The sequence below is a fragment of the Carcharhinus amblyrhynchos genome, chromosome 8 (genome assembly GCF_965287045.1).
Source record: "Carcharhinus amblyrhynchos chromosome 8, sCarAmb.v2.hapA, whole genome shotgun sequence".
NCBI classification, from domain to species: domain Eukaryota; kingdom Metazoa; phylum Chordata; class Chondrichthyes; order Carcharhiniformes; family Carcharhinidae; genus Carcharhinus; species Carcharhinus amblyrhynchos.
In genome coordinates this window covers 123472372-123492393 of record NC_137331.1, presented here as the reverse complement: position 1 = coordinate 123492393, position 20022 = coordinate 123472372, and the positions used below count along the sequence as shown (strand labels likewise).

The 20022-nt window shown below is 47.6% G+C and overlaps 1 protein-coding gene and 1 non-coding gene across 5 annotated transcripts in view; both read right to left on the bottom strand.

The window, feature by feature from the left end:
• The window catches only part of ss18 (SS18 subunit of BAF chromatin remodeling complex), a 92536-nt gene that overhangs the window by 36578 nt on the left and 35936 nt on the right, over positions 1–20022 (bottom strand). For 3 of the 4 annotated variants that reach the window (XM_080194749.1, XM_080194746.1, XM_080194747.1), the window contains exons 3-7: positions 19705–19789; positions 12453–12606; positions 9394–9609; positions 7952–8116; positions 3526–3627 (exon numbers count right to left, since the gene is read on the bottom strand). In XM_080194749.1, the coding sequence (XP_080050875.1) occupies positions 3526–3627; positions 7952–8116; positions 9394–9609; positions 12453–12606; positions 19705–19789 (722 nt within the window). The remainder of the gene's footprint in view (positions 1–3525; positions 3628–7951; positions 8117–9393; positions 9610–12452; positions 12607–19704; positions 19790–20022) is intronic. The other variant, XM_080194748.1, reaches the window with a different exon arrangement.
• Positions 19230–19428, bottom strand: LOC145347115 (U2 spliceosomal RNA). Its single transcript, XR_013887773.1, has one exon. It is a non-coding gene; the product is annotated as a U2 spliceosomal RNA (small nuclear RNA).

The window sequence follows — 20022 nt, the reverse complement described above, 5'->3', positions numbered from 1 at the left end:
CCCAGGCGTCCGCCCTCCTCCAATTCTGCCTTCTCCAGCATCCCCGGGGTTCTTTCGTTCCCCCATTGACAGCCTCGCTGTCAAATTTTAAAAAGTCATTCATGGGACACGGGCGTCGCTGGCTGGGCCACCATTTATTGCCCATCCCTAGTTGCCCTTGGAGGGCAGTTGAGAGTCAACCACATTGCTGTGGCTCTGGAGTCACATGTAGGCCAGACCAGGGTAAGGACAGCAGATTTCCTTCCCCAAAGGACATTAGTGAACCAGATGGGATTTTCTGACGAATGATTCATGGTCATTCTTAATTCCAATTATTTGTTTTTTTATTCACTTTCCACCATCTGCTGCTGCCTGATGGATTGGTAACGCAATGATTCTCTTTAGATGTTTCTGAAACATTGACAGTTCTGGTGGATTGAGCCAGCCTTCCATTCTGGGATCTTCCCGCCCATCAGCAACATCGGCTGGGGGTCGGAACACTGTGCTGAAGGGCGCTATATGAATGCAAGCTGTTTGTCTTGCCTTTTCGAAACCAGCCCCCTCCCCTACTTTCATGCAGAGGGGATGCCAGCATCGCGGAATGACCTAGAAATACCCAAAGAGGGGGATTCATTTTGCCAGCTCATTCCAAAAACAGGGTGGGTTTCAGACCCCCCACCCCAACCAAAAACCAACAAGCGATGCCTGCAGTTTAAGTAAAAGACTTTCCTAATTGTACATTTCATCCCGGCCAATATTTACCTCTCAACTGACTCAAAGAACAGATTATGTCGGTCATATTATGTGGTCTCCTCTATGTTGGGTGATCGCTTTGCTGAGTGCCTTCGGTCTGTGCACAATCAGGACCCTGATCTTTTGGTTGCTCGCCATTTTAACACACGACCCTGCTCCCGTGCCCACATGTCTGTCCCTGACCTGCTGCAACGTTCCAGTGAAGCTCAACACAAACTGGAGGAACAGCGTCTCACCTTCCGGCTCGGCACGTTACAGCCTCCCCGTCTCAACATCAAACTCAACATCTTCAGGCGATTGGCTCTACTCACCTCCACAACCTTCTGCGGCAAAGAGTTCCACAGATTCCCCACCCTCTGGCTGAAGAAATTCCTCCTCATCTCTGTTTTAAAGGATCGTCCCTTTAGCCTGAGGTCGTGCCCTCTGGTTCTAGCTTTTCCTACTAGTGGAAACACCCTCTCCACGTCCACTCTATCCAGGCCTCGCAGTATTCTATAAGTTTCAATAAGATCCCCCCTCATCCTTCTAAACTCCAACGAGTACAGACCCAGAGTCCTCAACCGTTCCCCAAACGACAAGCTCTTCATTCCAGGGATCATTCCTGTGAACCTCCTCTGGATCCTTTCCAAGGCCAACACATCCTTCCTTAGATACAGGGCTCAAAATTGCTCACAATGCTCCAAGTGGGGTCTGACCAGAGCCTTATACAGCCTCAGAGGTACACTCCCTGATCTTGTATTCTAGCCCTCTCGATATGAATGCTAACATTGCATTTGCCTTCCTAACTGCTGAATGAACCTGTACGTTAACCTTAAGAGAATCTTGAACAAGGACTCCCAAAATCCCTTTGTGTTTCTGATTTCCCAAGCATTTTCCTATTTAGAAAATAGTCTATGCCTCCATTCCTCCTTACTTCCGGAATGTGAGGTATCAGGAATCCGTCACCCACGAAGCAACTTGCGAGGGACGGTCATGGGAAATGAATCTTCGGAATTTAAAGGGAAAACTGAGGTTCTTTGTTCTGAAGTGAATAAGTAATCTCAATATTAAAAATAACTCTGGTGGGTTCCTGTACCTGGCTTGTACAATGGGGTGTGAGCAAGAGAAGCAACAAGTACTGTACCGTTACACATTAGGATGTTCCAAGTGTCTACATTTTGCTCCTTTAGAATAGGGAAGATTCTTTAAACACCAACCCTCAGCTGTCAGTGAGGTAGGTCACTGTTACATCAAAGAAACCAAAGCTAACTACAAATATAGGATTGTCACTAACAAATCCAATTAGGAATTAGAAACTTCTTCCCTTCGTTTCTCCGTGTGGAGTGAGGATTTACTTGGTAAGAGGATGAAGAGGCTAAAACTGGACAGAAGCATAAGAAATAAGAACATAAGAACATAAGAAATAGGAGGAGTGGGCCATCCAGCCCTTCAAGCCTGCCCCGCCATTCAATGAGATCATGGCTGATCTGAAGTGGCTCAGTTCCACTTTCTCGCCTTCTCCTCATAACCATTAATCCCCTTGCCTACCAAAAACCTATCTAACCGCATCTTAAATATATTTAGCGAGGCAGCCTCCACCACTTCAACGGGCAGAGAATTCCAGAGATTCACCACCCTTTGAGTGAAGAAGTTCCTCCTCAACTCCTTTCTAAACTGCATCCCCCCCCACTTATCTTGAGGCTGTGCTCTCTAGTCCTGCTGTCCATTCTGAGCAGGAAGAACCTCTCCACCTCTACCCTATCCATCCCCTTCATCATCTTATACGTCTCTATAAGATCCCCCCTCATCCTTCTAAACTCCAACGAGTACAGACCCAGTCTATTCAGCCTCTCTTCATAGTTCAACCCCCTCAACTCCGGTATCAGCCTAGAAGCCATTGAGAAACATTCGAAGAATTTGCACAAAAACACAATCAGAATAACAATCACAACACAGGGGGAGACTACTTGGCCCATTGTACCTGTGCCAGCTCTTTGAGGGATCTAGTTCCACTCTGCCCTGCTCTATCTCCCCGTGACTAGGGAATTACTTATCTAATTGGGGCAGCACGGTGGTTAGCACTGCTGCCTCACTGTGCCAGGGATCCGGGTTCATTTCTGACCTCAGAGAGGTGCGCATGGGTTTCCTCAGAGTGCTCCAGTTTCCTCCCACAGTCCAGAGATGTGTAGGTTAGGTGGATTGGCCAGAATGGACGTGCAGGGTTACAGAGATGGGGGCGGGGAGTGGAGGTTGGCCCTGGGTGGAACGCTGTGCTGGAGAGTCAGTGCAGACTCGATGGCTCGAATGGCCTCTTTCTTCCCTCTCAGGATTCTACTGATACTGCATGAAAACCCTTCACAAATCTGGAACAAACCTTAGGTCGGCACAGTGGTTAGCACTGCCCCCACAGCATCAGGGACCCGGGTTCAATTCCCGGTTTGGGTCACTGTGTGTGGAGTTTGCACATTCTCCCCGTGTCTGCATGGGTTTCCTCCAGATGCTCTGGAGAGAGAGAGAGAGAGGATAGAGAGAGAGAGAGGAGAGAGGAGTAAGAGAGGGACAGAGGGGAGAGATATGAAGTGGATAAAAGGTTCCATGGAGCCCATTTCTTTGCTGTAATGTCTCACAAAGCTATGGAGCCAAGATGAAAGCATCTAACTACCCCTATCAAAAACATCAGCTGTGAATCTCCCATCCTTGAAACCAACCCAATGGGAAAGAGAAGGGTCTACAGTTAGACCCAACGTTACCTGTGTGTATGTACGAGAAAGGAAAAATAAAAACACCAAATAAAAAGTCATAGGCAAATATTACCATCAGAATAATACTGCTGGTTCATGCTCTCTGGGGTACCCTGTCCATGACTGAACTGATCATTGTAGTATTCTTCCTGCCCTGCATATTGTTGAAGAGGACCTAAAAACAGTAACAGTCACGAGTTAGGTGCAGTCTTCGCTGTTGAGTATTTCTTTATAAATGTGATAAATATAGACAAATGCACAGATGGAATGAGCTAGTAAAAATGAAACTTGGTTTTTACTGTGTACACAACCGATAAAGATTCACAAAACATTCCCATCGGATTCATATCGCAAACATTCTCTGTAATTTGCACCAAGTTATCTCCAGGCTTTCTCAGACACACACATCACACGCTGTACTGGTGTGAAACAAATGTTGAGAGCAGGCACCCATCAGCTGGTAAGCAAACGATATACTACGCAGTATACGTACACTGTGCTTATACTGTTAAACACACACAAGACACAACCTGGTTAAGGACCTGGACAAGTCGCTTCATTTTCCTAACGTTGTTTGTGGGATCTCAGTGTCACTGCCTCGGCCAGTGTTTATTATTCACTCTTACTCGCCCTGGGGGTGCTGACGGTGAGCTAGTTTCTTCAACCGTTTGGTGCAAGCTTTGGCTTTAGACCCAGTGGCAGTGAAGGAAGGAATGGATATATTTCAAGATCGGGGGCAGCACACTGGTTAGCACCGCTGTCTCACAGCGCCAGGGACCCAGGTTCAATTCCAGCCTCGGGTCACTGTCGGTGCAGAGTCTGCATGTTCTCCCCGTGTCTGCGTGGGTTTCCTCAGGGTGCTCCTGTTTCCTCCCACAGTCCGAAGATGGGCAGGTGAGGTCGAATGGCCATGCTGAATTGGCCCAAGTGTCGGGGAATTAGCAGGGTAAATGTGTGGGGTAGCAGGACTGGGTCCTGGGTGCGATTGTGGTCAAATGTGGACTTGATGGGCCGAGTGGCCTTCTTCTGCACTGTAGAGATTCTATGAGGATGGTGTATGACTTTTAAGTTGCAGTGTTCCCATGTATCTGCTGCCTCTGTCTTTCTAGGTGGTAGAGATCACGGGTTTGGAAGGTGCTGCCTGAAGTTTATTTATTTATTAGTGCCATAAGTAGGCTTACATTAACACCAGAATGAAGTTACTGTGAAAATCCCCTAGATGCCACACTCCGGTGCCTGTTCGGGTACACTGAGGGGGAACTTAGCATGGCCAATACACCTGACCAGCATGTCTCTCAGACCGTGGGAGGAAACCAGAGCACCTGGAGGAAACCCATGCAGACATGGGGAGAATGTGTAGACTCCGCACAGAGAGTGACCCAAACCGGGAATCGAACCCAGGTCCCTGGCGCTGGGAGGCAGCAGTGCCAACCACTGTGCCACCGTGCTGCCTAAGGAGCAGTGATGTGTTCCTGCAGTGCATTTTGGAGCTGGTACACCATAGCTGCTGCTATGGTGGTGGAGGGAGTGAATGTTGGATGTGGTGCCAGTTATGTGAACTGTTTTGTCCTGGATGGTATCGAGCTTTTTAATTGTTGTTGGAGCTGCACTCATCCAGGCAAGTGTATTCACATTTTCCTGCATTATATTCCGTCTGTCACGTTTTTGCCCACTCACCTAACCTGTCTCTATCTCTCTGTAGGCTTAGAGTGTTCCATTACACTCTTGACTTGTGCCTTTGTAGATGGTGGTCAGGCTTTGGGGAGTCAGGAGGTGAGTTACTCGCTGCAGTATTTCCAGCCTCTGAGCTGCTCTGTGTTTATGTGGCTGGGTCCAGTTCAGTTTCTGGTCAACGGTAACCCCCAGAATGTTGATATTTGGGGTTCAGTGATGGCAATGCCATTGAATGTCAAGGGGCGATGGGTTAGATCCTCTCTTACACAAGTGCTCTCGTTGTAAGTGTTCCATGGGAGACAACAGTACCAGTGATTTGAACAATCGCTTGGGCATTTGCAAAGACTACAAACTTTCAAAAGCCGAAAATAAGACTGGGCACGGTAGCACAGTGGGTTAGCACTGTTGCTTCACAGCTCCAGGGACCTGGGTTCGATTCCCGGTTCGGGTCACTGTCTGTGTGGAGTTTGCACATTCTCCTCATGTTTGTGTGGGCTTCCTCCGGTTTCTGCCCACAGTCCAAAGATGTGCAGGTTAGGTTGATTGGCCATGCTACAAATTACCCCTTCGAGTCCAGAGATGCGTAGATAAGGGGATTGGCAGGTAAATATGTGAGGATATAGTGGTGGGGCCTGGGTGGGATTGTGGTCAGTGCGGACTGGATGGACCGAATGGCCTCCTTCTGCACTGTAGGGTTTCTATGATTTCTAATTAATAGATGACAGAGTTGGGATAAGAGGGGCATTTTCAGATAACCAGTAACTAGCAGAGTGCCACAGCGATCTGCGCTGGGGCCACGATTATTTATAATATCTTTTAATGACTTGGATGAAGGAAGTGAATGTACTCTTGTCAAGTTTGCAGATGACACAAAAATAGGTGGGAAGGTACGCGGTGAGGATGACCGAGTCTACAGGGGGATACAGACAGGTTAGGCTAGTGGCTAAAACTTGGCAGATGGAACATAATGCAGAAAAAATGTGAAGTTTTGCGCTTTGTTAGGAAGAATAAAGGAGCTGAATATTACTTAAATGGAGAAAGACTGCAGAAAGCTGCAGTGTAGAGGGATTTTTGGGAGTCTTTGTGCATAAATCACAAAGCTAGCTCAGCAGGTAATAGGGAAGGCAAATGGAATGTTGGCTTTTACTTTGAAAGGGAATGGAATATAAAACAGGGAATTCTTACTCAAACTTCACAAGGTATCACTTAGACCACTCCTGGAATACTGGGAAGTTTTTAGTCCCCTTATCTAAAGAAAGGCACATTGGCATTGGAGGCAGTTCAGAGAAGATTCACTAGGTTGATCCTGGGTATGGAGGGATTTTCCTATAAGGAGAAGTTGAGTAGGTTGGGTCTGAGTTTCGAAGAAAGAGAGGTGAGACATAAGGGATTCTCAGGGGGCTCGAGAGGGTAGATGTGGAGAGCTTGTTTCCCCTTGTGGGGGAGTCTAAGACCAGGGGGCATCATTTCAGAGTAAGGGGTTGCCCATTTAAGACAGAGAGGAGGAGAAATTTCTTCTCTCAGAGGGTAGTGAACCTGTGGAATTCTTTACCGTAGAGGGCTGGCTCATTAAGTATGTTCAGGCGGAGACAGACAGATATTTAATCAGTAAGGAAATCAAGGGTTATGGGGATGAGTCAGTATTGAGGATTATCACATCAGATCAGTTATGATTTCACTGACCAGCAGAGCAGACTCGATGGGCTGAATGGCCTATGTCTGCTCCTGCATGTTATGGCCATCACCACACACCAACACATACACATTGGGTGAGGGTGAGTGAATGAGGACTTTGAGACAGAGAGAGAGCCGGAGACACACACACATTCCAACCCTCTCATTTTTAAAATTAGCAATTTATTGCCGTGACTTTGCTTTTCCTCTCTTCAGGAGTTGTCTCTTTTCTAAATACCTCAACTTCTTTATGTGAAGTTCAGGCTATCTTTGTGCGAACCCTAATCTGACTGAAATACGCTCATCAGCCTCCTGAACGGGGCAAAAAAAGTGCCCCATGAGCAAAAAGATTCGGACAAGCCTTTAGTTTCATCATTCGCCACACCCACGTTGCGTGGTAGTTAGCTCCACATCGCCACCAGTCTCTGGGCAAAGAAGTTTCTCCTAAATTCCCTAATGGAGACCGGACTGGTGGACATAAAGCAGAAGCCTTATCACATATTCCCTTATTTAAACAGCCCAAAAATAATAAATAGCGATAAAGACAGATCATCGGGTAACATTGGTTAAGCCCTGATGTGACTAATGAAGGAAAAGGTTTTGACAGGGGGTCACCACCGTAAACAGGATTCTACACGACTGCTGCAACTGTGAGGTTCTGCACTTTGGCAGGAAGAATAAAGGAGCTGAATGTTACTTAAATGAAGAAACAGTAAGAGGTCACACAACACCAGGTTAAAGTTCAATGGGTTTAATTTGGTAGCACGAGCTTTTGGAGCACTGCTCCTTCCTCGGGTGACTTACCTGATAAAGGGGCAGTGCTCCGAAAGCTCGTGCTACCAAATAAACTTGTTGGACTTTAACCTGGTGTTGTGAGACTACTTACTGTGTTTACCCCAGTCCAATGCCGGCATCTCCACGTCACAAATGGAGAAAGACTGCAGAAAGTTGCAGCACAGTGCAGTGAAGAAGTACAAATCCATCACTCCAGAGCTAATTACCAAGTGGATTTCACAATGCATTTGCACAATTAATTGTTCAATAATACACACACGGCTCTCACCACTGACCCACGGGCACACGTTGATAAATCTGTTGGACCAGATTGGAACTGGTAAGTGGCCATGCAGTAACATTCCTGATCCACTCACCTTGCTGAGCTGGTCTGTATGGAGGCATTTGTCTCTGTCCCATCATGTGATTGGCTTGGTTGACGGGGTTCATCATGCCCATGGCTGGTTGGTTGGGATAATGTTGGCCCCCTCCCTGGGGCATGTTGTACTGTGAGGCAGATGGCTGTTGATGCATCATGGGCCCTGGAGGACACGTAGTCACCGTTGAGATGGTTCGTCACGTTCTACAACCTTACCGCATTGAAGGCGGACAGACATTCAGCCCCTTTGGACTCACGCTAGCTCTTTGCTCCCTGTAACCCTGCACATTTCTGTTTGAGAGATAGATATTATGTGCAGGTGGGGGCCATTCGGTCCTTCAAGTCTGCTCCCACTTTTCATTATGATCATGACTCATCATCTAACTCAATAGCCTGATCCCCCCTTCCCCTCATATCTTTTGATCCCCTTTGACCCAAGTGCTATATCTAATACTTTTTTTTATTCATTCGTGGGACGTGGGCATTGCTGGCTGGCCAGCATTTATTGCCCATCCCTAGTTGCCCTTGTTCAGAGGGCAGTTGAGAGTCAACCACATTGCTGAGGCTCTGGAGTCACACGTAGGCCAGACCGGGTAAGGATGGCAGATTTCCTTCCCTAAAGGGACATTAGTGAACCAGATGGGCTTTTAATCGACAGTGGTCATCAGTAGATTCTTGATCCCAGATTTTTTTTATTGAATTCAAATTGCTGTGGGGGGATTCGAACTCAGGTCCCCAGAACATTAACTTAGTTTCTGGATTAGTAATACCACTCGGCCATCGCCTGCCCTTTGTTTTCTTGAAAACGTACAAACGTTTTGGTCACAACTATTTCCCATCGCGGCAAATTCCACAAGCTGACCACTCTCTGGGCGAAGAAATTTCTCCTAATCTCAATCCTAACCTGTCTAGCCTGTATCCTCAGACTGTGACTCCTGGTGTTGGAATCCCCCACCCTCGGGTACATCCTTCTTGCATCTACACAGTCAGGGCCTTGGTGAGACCACACCGGGAGTAGCGTGTGCAATTTTGCTCTCCTTATTGGAAGAAAGAGGAAGTACAGAGAAGGTTTACCAGACTGATTCCTGGGATGGCAAGGTCAAGAAGAGAGTGAGTCGGTAAGGATTTATATTCGCTGGAGTTCAGAAGAATGAGGGGGGGATCTCATAGAAACCTATAAAATTCTAAGGGGACCGGACAGCGTGGATGCAAGAACGATGCACTCTCTCCTTTCCTTGTCTATGTATGGTATGCATTGTCTGTACGGCACGGAAGAAACAATGTTATTCACTACATACTAATACACGTGACAATAATAAATCAAATAAAAAGATGTGGCCCTGTGGTTTTCCTGTGAAGAGCTCTGAGATGTTTCAACAGCATCAAAAGGTGCTACATAAATGCTACAGTTAAGTGAGAGGCACGAGAGTTTTTAGGTACCTTGGTTTGGCTGCATGTTCATGTTTGTTCGGGGTCCGTAGTTACCCATCGACTGTCCCGGGTTCATATTCATCTGGTTCTGCACTGGCATGCCCTGTGATGATGGCACTGAATGGCTGTAGCCCCCCATGGAGCCATGGCTACTCGTTGGCATGCTGACCGAGGCATTTGCCATGTTGGGCTGCCCTGCCCCTTGGACCGGCATGTGGTTTGGACCTGTCGGACGGAAGGGACAAACAGGTCACACACGCAAACCAATCCATCATTTCCCCTCCTTTCCCCCTCTCCCAAAAAAAAAATAACAGCAGTGTCATCATCATTCGGAAATCTAACCGGCGAGGAGAAAGAGAATAGAAGGAATTTGCATTTATCACGACCACCGCACACCTCAGAGTGCTTTACAGCTAACAAGATGTTTTAAAGTACAGTCGCTGCTGTAATGCAGCTGCCAATTTGTGCATAGCAAGCTCCCATAAAACCCCAGGGTGGCACAGTGGTTAGCACTGCTGCCTCACAGCGCCAGGGACCCAGGTTCAATTCCTGGCTTGGGTCACAAAGAACAAAGAACAACACAGCACACGAAAACAGGCCCCTCGGCCCTACAAGCCCTGCACTGCCCATTTCAACACTCACTGAGCGCCTCATTCCAATCCTCCTTCTACCTACGACTTCTGTCTACATCTCGTGGACTCCACAATAAAGGGGTGCAAATTTAGAGATTGTGTGCCAGATTACTGTCTGTGTGGAGTCTGCATGTTCTCCCTGTGTCTGTGTGGGTTTCTTCCGGGGTTCTTCTCCCCCGCAGTCCAGGGTTAGGTGGATTGGCTATGCTAAATGACCTCTAGTGTCCGGGGGATTAGCAGGGTAAATATGTGGGGATTGTTGTAGATTTGATGGGCCGAATGGCACAGTAGGGATTCTACGATAAACAGCAGTGTGATAATTACCATATGAATGAGGAGAAGTAGGCCTCTCCAGTTTGCCCCATCATTCAATAAGATCATGGCTGATTGGATTGTAACTTCAGCCCCACATTCCTGCCGTAACCTCTCACCCCCTGGTTAATTGACCTTTTTTTTTAAGTTTATTCATTCATGGGGACGTGGGCGTCACTGCCCATCTCAGTTGCCCTCAAGAAGGTGGTGGTGAGCTGCCTTCTTAAACGGCTGTAGTGTAGAATCTATCTAGCTCAGCCTGAGATATATTCACAGAGTCTGTTTCCACTGCCTTTTGGGGGAGAGAGTTCCAGAGACTTCAGAGGAAACATTTCTCCTTATCTCCGTCTTAAACAAGCAATCCCTTATCTTTAAAGCAGTGATTCCTCGTTCCAGGCCAAATCACTTGTTTTTATGATGTTGACTGGGGACTAAATATTAGCCAGGGAGAATTCCTCTCTCAAAATAGTGCCAACGGGATTTTTTCCTCCCACCCAAGCAGGCAGATGAGGGCTCGGTCTAAGGTCTCGTCTGAAAGATGGCACCTCCAACAGTGTAGCTTTCCCTCAGCGCTGCACTGAAGTGTCAGTCTTCATAGAACACGACAGCACAAACAGGCCCTTCGGCCCACAAGTTGTGCCGATCATATCCCTACCTACCGGGCCTATCTATGACCCTCAATCCTATTAAATCCCATGTACTCATCCAGAAGTCTCTTAAAAGACCCCAGCGAGTTCGCCTCCACCGCCACCGACGGCAGCCGATTCCACTCACTCACCACCCTCTGAGTGAAAAACTTACCCCTGACATCCCCTCTGTACCTGCTCCCCAGCACCTTAAACCTGTGTCCTCTCGTAGCGACCATTCCAGCCCTGGGGAAATAGCCTCCGAGAATCCACCCTAAATTCCTCACGGGGGAGTCTTCCTCCAGCTGCTGACGTCGGCGTACACCACACCCCAGGGCCCTACCCCTCGGCCACCCCACCAGCCGCAGGGAACCAACCACGAGGAAGAGAAGTTGAAAATAGGCCAAACCACACCCACAGAGCAAAGACACAAAAACACCCACAGAGACCAAACCCACAAACACGGCATCTCCCGCCCACTCCATCCTCTGCACTTGCCCACCCAAACATTTTTTTTTTACACACAGAATGCCCGGAATGCATTGCCTAGGGAAGGGGTGGGAGCAGATACGAGAACGACATTTAAGGAGCATCTAGACCAATACATGAATAGAATGGGAATGGATGGATACGGACTCCGTTAAGTGCATACAGTTTTAGTTTAGGCAGCCATCATGCCCAGCACAGGCTTGGAGGGCCGAAGGGCCTGCTCTTCTGTTCTTTGTCCTGCTATCACGCCCCCAAAAGTTGCCCCAAAACTCTTGCACCCATATTGTAACTGACACCAAACACATTTCACCCATCACCCCCGGGGTTTCCGGGCAGCCTAATCTCAAGATCATCATCAGTGGGTTCCAAATCCCCTCATGGCCTCAACCCTTCCCCATCTCAGTAACCCCCTCCTGCCCCACAACCCTCTGAGATCTCTGCGCGCCCCCCCCCCCAGTTTTAGCCTCTTCCACAACACTCCATCACGGGTGGTCCTGCCTTCAGCTCCTGGGCTCCAAGCTCAGGAATTCCCCCCCTCAAAACTCTCAAGAGAATCTTTGAAATGCTGGCCACATCCTAAAGGAAGCCATCCCCGAGGGCAGTTTGATTTTATTTCTTTATTTTTCTTTCCTCCACTCTTTCCTCACCTTTTCTCCCACTTCGCTTCCCTTTTCTCTCAATTTTTTCTCTCTCCCCACATCTTCATCTCTCACAGTTTACCCTCTGATTTCTCTGCCGTTTGGCCACTCACACCCTTTATTCTCTCTATGGGCTGCCATTAGCAGCCTTTCCCCTGGTTCCTGTGGCTATGACTCTCCCTGCCCCTGCAGAATAAACATCTCCCACTTTCTCTGCCTTTTAGCTTTGACAAAGGGTCACCTGGACTCAAAACATCAGCTCTTTTCTCTCCTTCAAGATGCTGCCAGACCCGCTGAGATTTTCCAGCTCTTGGTTTGCTCGCCAACGTTTAGTTACACAGATGGCCAGCAGCGCGTTAAGAGAACCTCACCTGGCAGCTGTCCGTTCATCTGGTTCTGCACGTGTGAGGCAGGTGGGCCTCCTCCTACCATACTGTCGGCCCCCATGGCGTGGCCGTGAGGGAGCTGGTTCATTCCTCCTTGGTTCATTCCCCCTGGTCCCATTGGCATGGTCTGTGTGGGAGGCTAAAACAGAGCAGAGGAGTACAATCTCAATTGAAGCTGTTACACACGAGTTATTGGGAGGTGCGTGGTCCCTTTAAGGGTTTGGTCACACGGTCAGTCCGTGACCTCATTGGCTACTTCATGGGGTTTGTTCAGTCTAGATCCAGCCAGTGTGTAGTGAGCAGTTATCGAGTAAACCTGCGCTGCTGTTACTTCCAAAACCCACGTGCCATTGCTTTCTAGTGGCACAGTGGTTAGCACTGCTGCCTCACAGCACCAGGGACTCAGGTTCGATTCCCAGCTAGGGTCACTGTTTGTGTGGAGTTTGCACAGTCTCCTTGTGTCTGCGTGGGTTTCCTCTGGTTTCCTCCCACAGCCCAAAAGATGTTAGGTTAGGTGGATTGGCCATGTTAAATTGCCCCTCAGTATCCAAAGATGTGCGGGTTAGGTGGATTGGCCATGCTAAATTGCCCCGTAGTCTCAGGGGTACTAGCTCAGGTAAATACACGGGTTTATGGGGATAGGGCTGCAATGGGATTGTGGTCAGTACAGACACAATGGGCCGAATGGCCTCCTTTTGCACTGCAGGATTCTATGAATCTACTCTGTATCCTGCATCAAATCCTATAAGTAGAACAGAAACAAGGAAAAGGAATTGCTCCCGTTTACCCTCTCATGTTCCGAATTGCAGTCCCCGACATTAACACCATCCCTGCTTATCCCATACGGACCCCCACAGAGGGAGAGAGTAACACTGCTCGCTATTCCTGGGGCTACAATGGTTCGAGCAGGGAGGTTATGCTGCTTGTATTCTGAGTACGGGAGATTGCAGGGTGATCGAATTGAGACAATAAACAAGGTGACTGAAGGATAGACAATTCTCATGCCAGTGGGAACAGTCTCTCGTAATCTCTTCTATCAAAATCTATCATTTCAAACAGCTCAACTAAATCCCTGCCTCTCTCTGCTCCAAGGGAAACAGTTCTCTGCAGCTAAGGGCGGCACGGTGGTTAGCACTGCTGCCTCACAGGGACCAGAGTTCGATTCCCGGCTCGGGTCACTGTCTGTGTGGAGTTTGCACATTCTCCCCGTGTCTGCGTGGGTTTCCTCCGGGTGCTCCCACAATCCAAAGATATGTGGGTTAGGTGGATTGGCCATGGTGAATTGCCCCTGAGTGTCAGGGGGACTAGGAAGGTAAATCTGAAGAGTTACAAGGATAGGGCCTGCTGTCGGTGCAGACGCAATGGCCCAAATGGCCTCCTTCTGCACTGTAGATTCTATTCTATGATTCTAACTGAAGTCACTCATGTATGAAACGTTTTTTTTTACATTCCTAGAATGTTCTAAAATGCTCATGAGACGTGCAGATACCGTAAGTCTTAGGAGCAGTAGACCATTCGGCCCATCGAGTCTGCTCCGCTATTCTATGAGATCATGACTGATCTGATGTGACCATCCTCAACTCCACTTTCCCGCCTTATCCCCATAACTCTTAATTCTGTCTCTCTCAGCCTTGAACATACTTAATGACCCAGCCTCTACAGCCCTCTGCGGTAAAAGGTTTCACAGATTCACTCCCCACTGAGAGAAGAAATTCCTCCTCATCTCTGTCTTCAAGTGGGTGACGTCTTACTCTGAGATTCTGCCCTCTGATCCGAGGCTCCTTTGGAGTGGCACATTAAACGTGGTTTAATGTGCCACTCCCGAGCTAGTACCCCTGAGACTAAGGGGCAATTTTGCATGGCCAATCCACCTAACCCGCACATCTTTGGACACCAAGGGGCAATTTAGCACGGCCAATCCATCTAACCTAACATCTTTTGGGCCGTGGGAAGATGGTAGCGTGGTTGCAATGTCAGTGGGCAAGTCTTCCAGAGGCCCAGGCTAACGCTCTGGCTCTAGGGGCTAAATCTTGGCAGTTGGTGGAATCTGATTAAATCAATCAATAAACCTGGAATTAAGACTTAGTTTCATGGTCACCATTAATGAAACTGTCAACTGTTGCAAAGGAAAAAACCCATCTGGGTCACTTTAGGGAAGGAAATCGGCTGTCTTTACCCGGTCTGGCCTACATGTGACTCCAGAGCCACAGCAACGTGGGTGACCCCTCTCTGCCCTCTGAAACGGTCGAGTGAGACACTCAGTCCAAGGGTAATTGGGGATGGGCCATTCATGCTGACCCAGCCAACAACACCACGAAAGGGTAAATTTAAAACAAGTTGGTCCTTTCTGTCAACGTGAGACAGGATGAGCTGTTTAATCCCATGACTCCCAGGGTGGAAATGTCAATTACTAGGCGGCATAGGTTCAAGGTTAGAAAGGGGAATGTTTAAAGGAGATGTGAGAGGCAAGTCTTTTTTTTTTAAACACAAGTGCTTGGAATGTGCTGCCAAAGGAGGGGGTAGAAGCAGATAGAATAGCAACATTTCAGAGGCATCTTGACAGATACGTGAAGAGGCAGGGAGGAGAGGGATAGGGACTGCATCAAGGCAAAAGGTCTTCAGTTTAGAACAATGTCATGTGTCGGCACAGGCATGATGGGCCAAAGAGCCTGTTCCTGTGCTATACTGTCCTTTTAGCTTAGAATGAGGTATAGTCCTGGAGGTTAGATGTGACTACATAGCCTCCCAGTTATCTTATCTGTGTACCTCTGTATATGAATTCCCTTTTGTAATTTACTATTGAATCTGTGTCTATTACCTGATCAGGTAGTGCAGTCCAAACCCTAACCACACGATGTATGAGAAAGAACTTCCTCATATTGCCTCTGCTTCTTTTCCCATCATGCCTCCTGGATATTAGCCCTTCAGCCACTGGAAATAACTTGCTTTCACTTACTCTATCGAAGCCCCTCGTGGTTTAGAGCACCTCAATCACACCTTCCTTTGACCGTCTCTGCTTCCAAGAGACCAACCACAGCTCCTCCACTCAATCCACTCCACAGTTACAATCCCACAGCCCTGGATCCATTCCAGGGAAGCTTTTCCATAGCCCAGTCCAAAGCCCTTCACACGTGGTGCTCGGAATCTAACACAATACCCCAGCAGGGACTGAACAAGAGTTTTCAGGAAGAATTAGCAATAACTTCCTGATATTTGCACTCTGTACCGCTGTTTATATAAAGAGCAGGATCCTGTACATTTTGTTAACCTTGAGAAGGCAAATTAAGGATCAAGAAATTGCTGCCAGACATGCCCACATACTATAAGGTATAGGAGCAGAATTAGGCCATTCAGCCCATCAGCTTTGCCCTATCATTCAATCATGGCTGATATAGAACATAGAACATAGAACATTACAGCGCAGAACAGGCCCTTCGGCCCACGATGTTGCGCCGACCAGCTATTAAAAAAAAAACAACACTAACCCACTAATCTAAACCAATCCCATTTCGTCCATAAACCTATCCACAGATCTCTTAAATGATATGATTCTCATCCCCATTCTCCTGCTTTCTCCCTGTAAACCTTGATCCCCTTTTTGATCAAGAACCTATCTCAGTCTTAAAGACACTCAATGACCCGGCCTCCACAGCCCTCTACGGCAAAAAGAGTTCCACAGATTCCCCACTCTCTGGCTGAAGAAATTCCTCCTCATCTCAGCTTTAAAGGAGTGACCCTTCACTCTCAGGCTGTGCCCTCGAGTTCCAGTCTCTCCCACCAGTGGAAACATCCTCTCCACGTCCACTCTATCCAGACCTCTCAGTGTTCTGTAAGTTTCAATTAGACCCCCCTCATCCTTCCTTCTAAACCCCATCGAGTACAGACCCAGACTCCTCATGTGACAAGCCCTTCATTCCTGGGATCATTCTCTGAATCCCGTCCAGTGAATCTCATGAATGGAGAAGTACTGATGCACCTAATCTAATGTTGGCCCCTCTGCATGGTCTATAGAAACATAGAAGATAGGAGGAGAGGCCATTCAGCCCTTCGAGCCTACTCCACCGTTCATCACGATCATGGCAGATCGTCCAACTCAATAGCCTGATCCTGCTTTGTCCCCATAACCTTTGATCCCATTCCCCCCAAGTGCTATATCTAGCTGTCTCTTGAATACATTCAATGTTTTGGCATCAATGCTTCCTGTGGTAATGAATTCCGCAGGCTCACCGGGTGAAGAAATGTCTCCTCATCTCCGTCCTAAAAGGTCTACCCTGAATCCTCAGACTGCGACCCCTGGTTCTGGACTCCCCCACCATCGGGAACATCCTCCCTGCATCCACCCTGTCTAGTCCTGGTAGAATTTTATAAATCTCTCTGAGATTCCCCCCTCATTCAGCTGAACTCCAGTGAAAACAATCCTAACCTGGTCAATCTCTCCTCATACATCAGCCCCACCCTCCCCGGAATCAGCCTGGTAAACCTGATATTCTAAACAGCAGACCTGTACATACAGTTCTCTTTGTGTGCTCTAACCAAGAATCAGCACAGGTTGAGGATAACTTTTACCATTTCAATAAGGCCGAGTGCTTGGTTTGCTTTCTCACTGCCTTGCGAACATGCACTGCTCTTTCCATGATCGATGCCTTTGATTCTCTTTACCTTCTTGCCCCATTGAGATTCTGGTTCTAAACTCTGAAAAGTTTAGTAAAGGGCAGCTTGATCAAAACCTTTAAGATCCTGGGGGGGGGGGGGGTATCGACAGGGTGGATGTAGAGAAGATGTTTCCTCTTGTCAGAGAATCTAGCACAAGCGGGGTGGGGGCGTCACTGTTCAAAAATAAAGGGTCACCCATTTAACACAGAGATGAGGAAAAACCTTTTCTCTGAGGTTCATGAGGGTCTAGAACTCCACTTCTGCTGCCTTTTGAGGAAGACAGTCTCTGAATGTTTTCTAAGGCAAAGACTGGGAGATTGTTGAGAAGGAAGAGGTGGAGAGGTTATCAGGGGTGGGAAAGAACGTGGAGCTGAGGTTCCAATCAGGTCAGCCACGATCCTATTGAATGGCGGAGCAGGCTCGAGGGGACAAGTGAGGCAGTCCCAGGGTAAGGGACTGATTAATTGCGACAGAGAGGAGAAAAAAATGTGGGCGGCACAGTAGCACAGTGGTTAGCACTGCTGCTTCACAGCTCCAGGGTCCCGGGTTCAATTCCCAGCTTGGGTCACTGTCTGTGTGGAGTCTGCGTATTCTCCTCGTGTCTGCGTGGGTTTCCTCCGGGTGCTCCAGTTTCTTCCCACAGTCCAAAGATGTGCAGGTTAGGTTGATTGGCCACGTTAAGAAATTGCCCCTTAGTGTGCAGGGATGCGTAGGTTACAGGGATTAGTGGGTATAATATGTAGGGATATGGGGGTAGGGCCTTGGTGGGATTGTGTTCGGTGCAGACTCGATGGGCCGAAGGGCCTCTTTCTGCACTGTAGTATTCTATGGTTCAAAATTACTTCATTCAATGATGAGTGAAACTTGAGGGTTGTGGATGGCTCCATCATTGATGATATTTAAGGCTGGTGTAGGGTCCATTCATTCCTCAGAATAGACAAGGACAGCACTGATAAGTTACGTTTCTTTTATTGAGCAGAACTTAAAATTAACACATTACAGAGAGCGAGAGGGGGATACTGGCATAAGCCAGCATTGTACTGATCTTGAAAACAGGCTTGATCCAAACTAACTGAAAAAACGTATGGTATTGAAATTGTTTGGTACACGCTGTCTCTAACTTTCATAAACAATTTGCAGCTGTGGCCATGTGTCTTGGTTTATGCGAGACCCTGTTTCTGCTAGCATTGACATTTCAAAGAACGCAGTCCATTTTTCAAGATAATCCCAGCATGCCTGCTGAGTTTAAAACATGATCAAATTAGCGTTAAAAGTTTAGCATTTAAATGTAATTGCGTGGGCAGAAATATCTTAAAATGAAGTTTTTGCATGAACGAAGCAAACCATAGACAGGATTGTAACAGCTGGGATTGGCGGATTTCTGGGAGCAGGCAGAAAAAGCAAAGCCCATGATCATATTGAGTGGCGGAGCAGGCTCGATGGGCCGAGTGGCCTACTCCTGTTTCTTGTGCTCTTATGCAGCAACTTGGGGACCAGTTCCAATGAACCTCACTCACATAGCTTGCTGTGAATGTATAAATCACAGTGTTTAAGGGTGGCCGATAGCCAAGAGATCTCCCCGTGGGTTTTGTGGCGAGCATGAACTCCCTTACTGAGCAGGTGGAGACTTGCCCAATAGCAAATGTTCCGCAGGGGGCTTTAAAACCTGTTGCTTCACCTGGAGCAGTGTTGAGGGCCCTGAGGTGTTGCACCACCCTAGCTGAGAGCTCTTTCTTGGTACACGAGGAAGCAGTGGTATTGTCACCGGACTAGTATTCCAGGAGACCCAGGATAATGCTCTGGAGACCGGGATTCAGAATCCCACCTCAGCAGATGGTAGAAGTTGAATTCAATAAAAAGTATCTGTAACTAAGAGTCTACTGATGACCATGAAACCATTGTCGGAAAAATCCATCTGGTTCACTCATGTCTTTTAGGGAAGGAAATCTGCCGTCTTTACTTGGTCTGGCCTACATGTGACTCCAAAGCAATGTGGTTTTTTTGTTTTTATTCCAATTTAATCCAATCAAGTCCAATTCAGAGTCCCAACAAGTTGGGACATTCCCAATCCAAGCTGAGAAGACAGGGCTCCCACCTCCTGTCTTGGGCTTGATCTACAAGATCCAAGCTGATTAGAGCAGGCATAGCTCCTCCTCCAAGGCTTGATCTCATCTGCATCTTAGTCAAAAGGCCCAGACGCCGCTTTTAAAAATTGCTTCAAGTGAAGCTAAAACGTGACTTAATGGCTTCAACCAAGCGCAGCATGTCCATTCTACACTTGATCTTAGCCAAAAGGCTGAGAGGCGATTAAAATGTCCTATAATTTGGCCTAAAAAGCTACTCCATTCAAGGGCAACTTGGGACGGGCAACAAATACTGACCCATGTCCCACGGAAGAATTAAAAACACAATAAAAGGGTGCTTGCTACAGGAAAAATGAGGTCTACCTGAGTAATTAGAGACAGAAATAATTATTTTCAGATTGCCCCTTCTACAGGCTCTGATTTCTGAAAGGGTTTCCGTCACCGGCTTATCAGAGACGCGACAATTTCGAAAAGTGGAAACTTTAAATGAGGATACTCACAGCTGGTAAGAGAGACTGCATATTCTGATTGGAATCTGCTATCGTTGCGAGATAAACCAAATTTCTATGAAGCATTTGCTGGTAGCTAGGAGAGAAAATAAACTTTATCAAAACAAATTCATTCCTCCACCTGTGGCCCTCTAACCACAATTAGAATTATTATTTCTTCTTCGCTCTGACAGTTTCAGTTTATGCTAGTTTGTCTGACACACACACACACACACACACACACACACACACACACACACACACACACACACACACACACACACACACACACACACACACACACACAAATGGAAATGAGCCTCGCTGAAT